The 557-nt window shown below is 52.8% G+C and overlaps 1 protein-coding gene across 1 annotated transcript; it reads right to left on the bottom strand.

Annotated features, from left to right (window-relative positions):
• Positions 1 to 113: 113 nt before the first annotated feature.
• On the bottom strand, positions 114 to 449 carry GNI_243420 (KRAB-A domain protein; the record flags this gene model as incomplete). Its single annotated transcript, XM_011136453.1, has 1 exon — positions 114 to 449. The coding sequence occupies one exon, from the start codon at positions 447 to 449 to the stop codon at positions 114 to 116; it is 336 nt and encodes a 111-aa protein (XP_011134755.1).
• Between the last annotated feature and the right edge of the window lie 108 nt (positions 450 to 557).

Below are 557 nucleotides of genomic sequence, written 5' to 3'. Positions count from 1 at the left end.
AAGAAAAAGGGAAAAGGAAACGGACCGATGAGAACCCTGGACATGATGCACCTAGCCCCCGCTACTAACGCCGACCGCCGCCAGACAAGTCCCCCAACAGACATCTTTGTCAGTCACGACGTGGCCACCTTCAGCAAGAGGTCATGCTCACGAATTCGTCTCAAGACTTCACGAAGATTGCGGTTGTGCTCCTCGAATGTACTGCCGAACACTAAGATGTACACGAGACAACACTTCCACAGCAAGTCGCCAAGGATCCGCCGCATCATTCGCTGGTAGGTAGCAGCCGCGTTGTACAGCCCAAAAAGCATAGCGAGAAACTCAAACAAGCCTTCGGTGCAGATGAAAGCCGTCTTAGGTATGGCCGACGCTTCCACAGGGACTTGCCAATAACCCGACGCTGCGTCAAGACTGGAAAAGTATCGTGCGCCCGATAAAGCAGACAGCATGTCGTCGATACGGGGTAACGGAAACTTGTCATTAACCGTAATGTCGCTAAGCTTGCGGTAATCGACGCAGAAACGCCAAGTGCCGTCCTTCTTCGGTAGGAGGAGAAT

Source organism: Gregarina niphandrodes, assembly GCF_000223845.1.
Source record: "Gregarina niphandrodes unplaced genomic scaffold scaffold00883, whole genome shotgun sequence".
Classification (NCBI taxonomy): domain Eukaryota; phylum Apicomplexa; class Conoidasida; order Eugregarinorida; family Gregarinidae; genus Gregarina; species Gregarina niphandrodes.
This window is presented reverse-complemented; position numbering and strand designations above follow the sequence as displayed.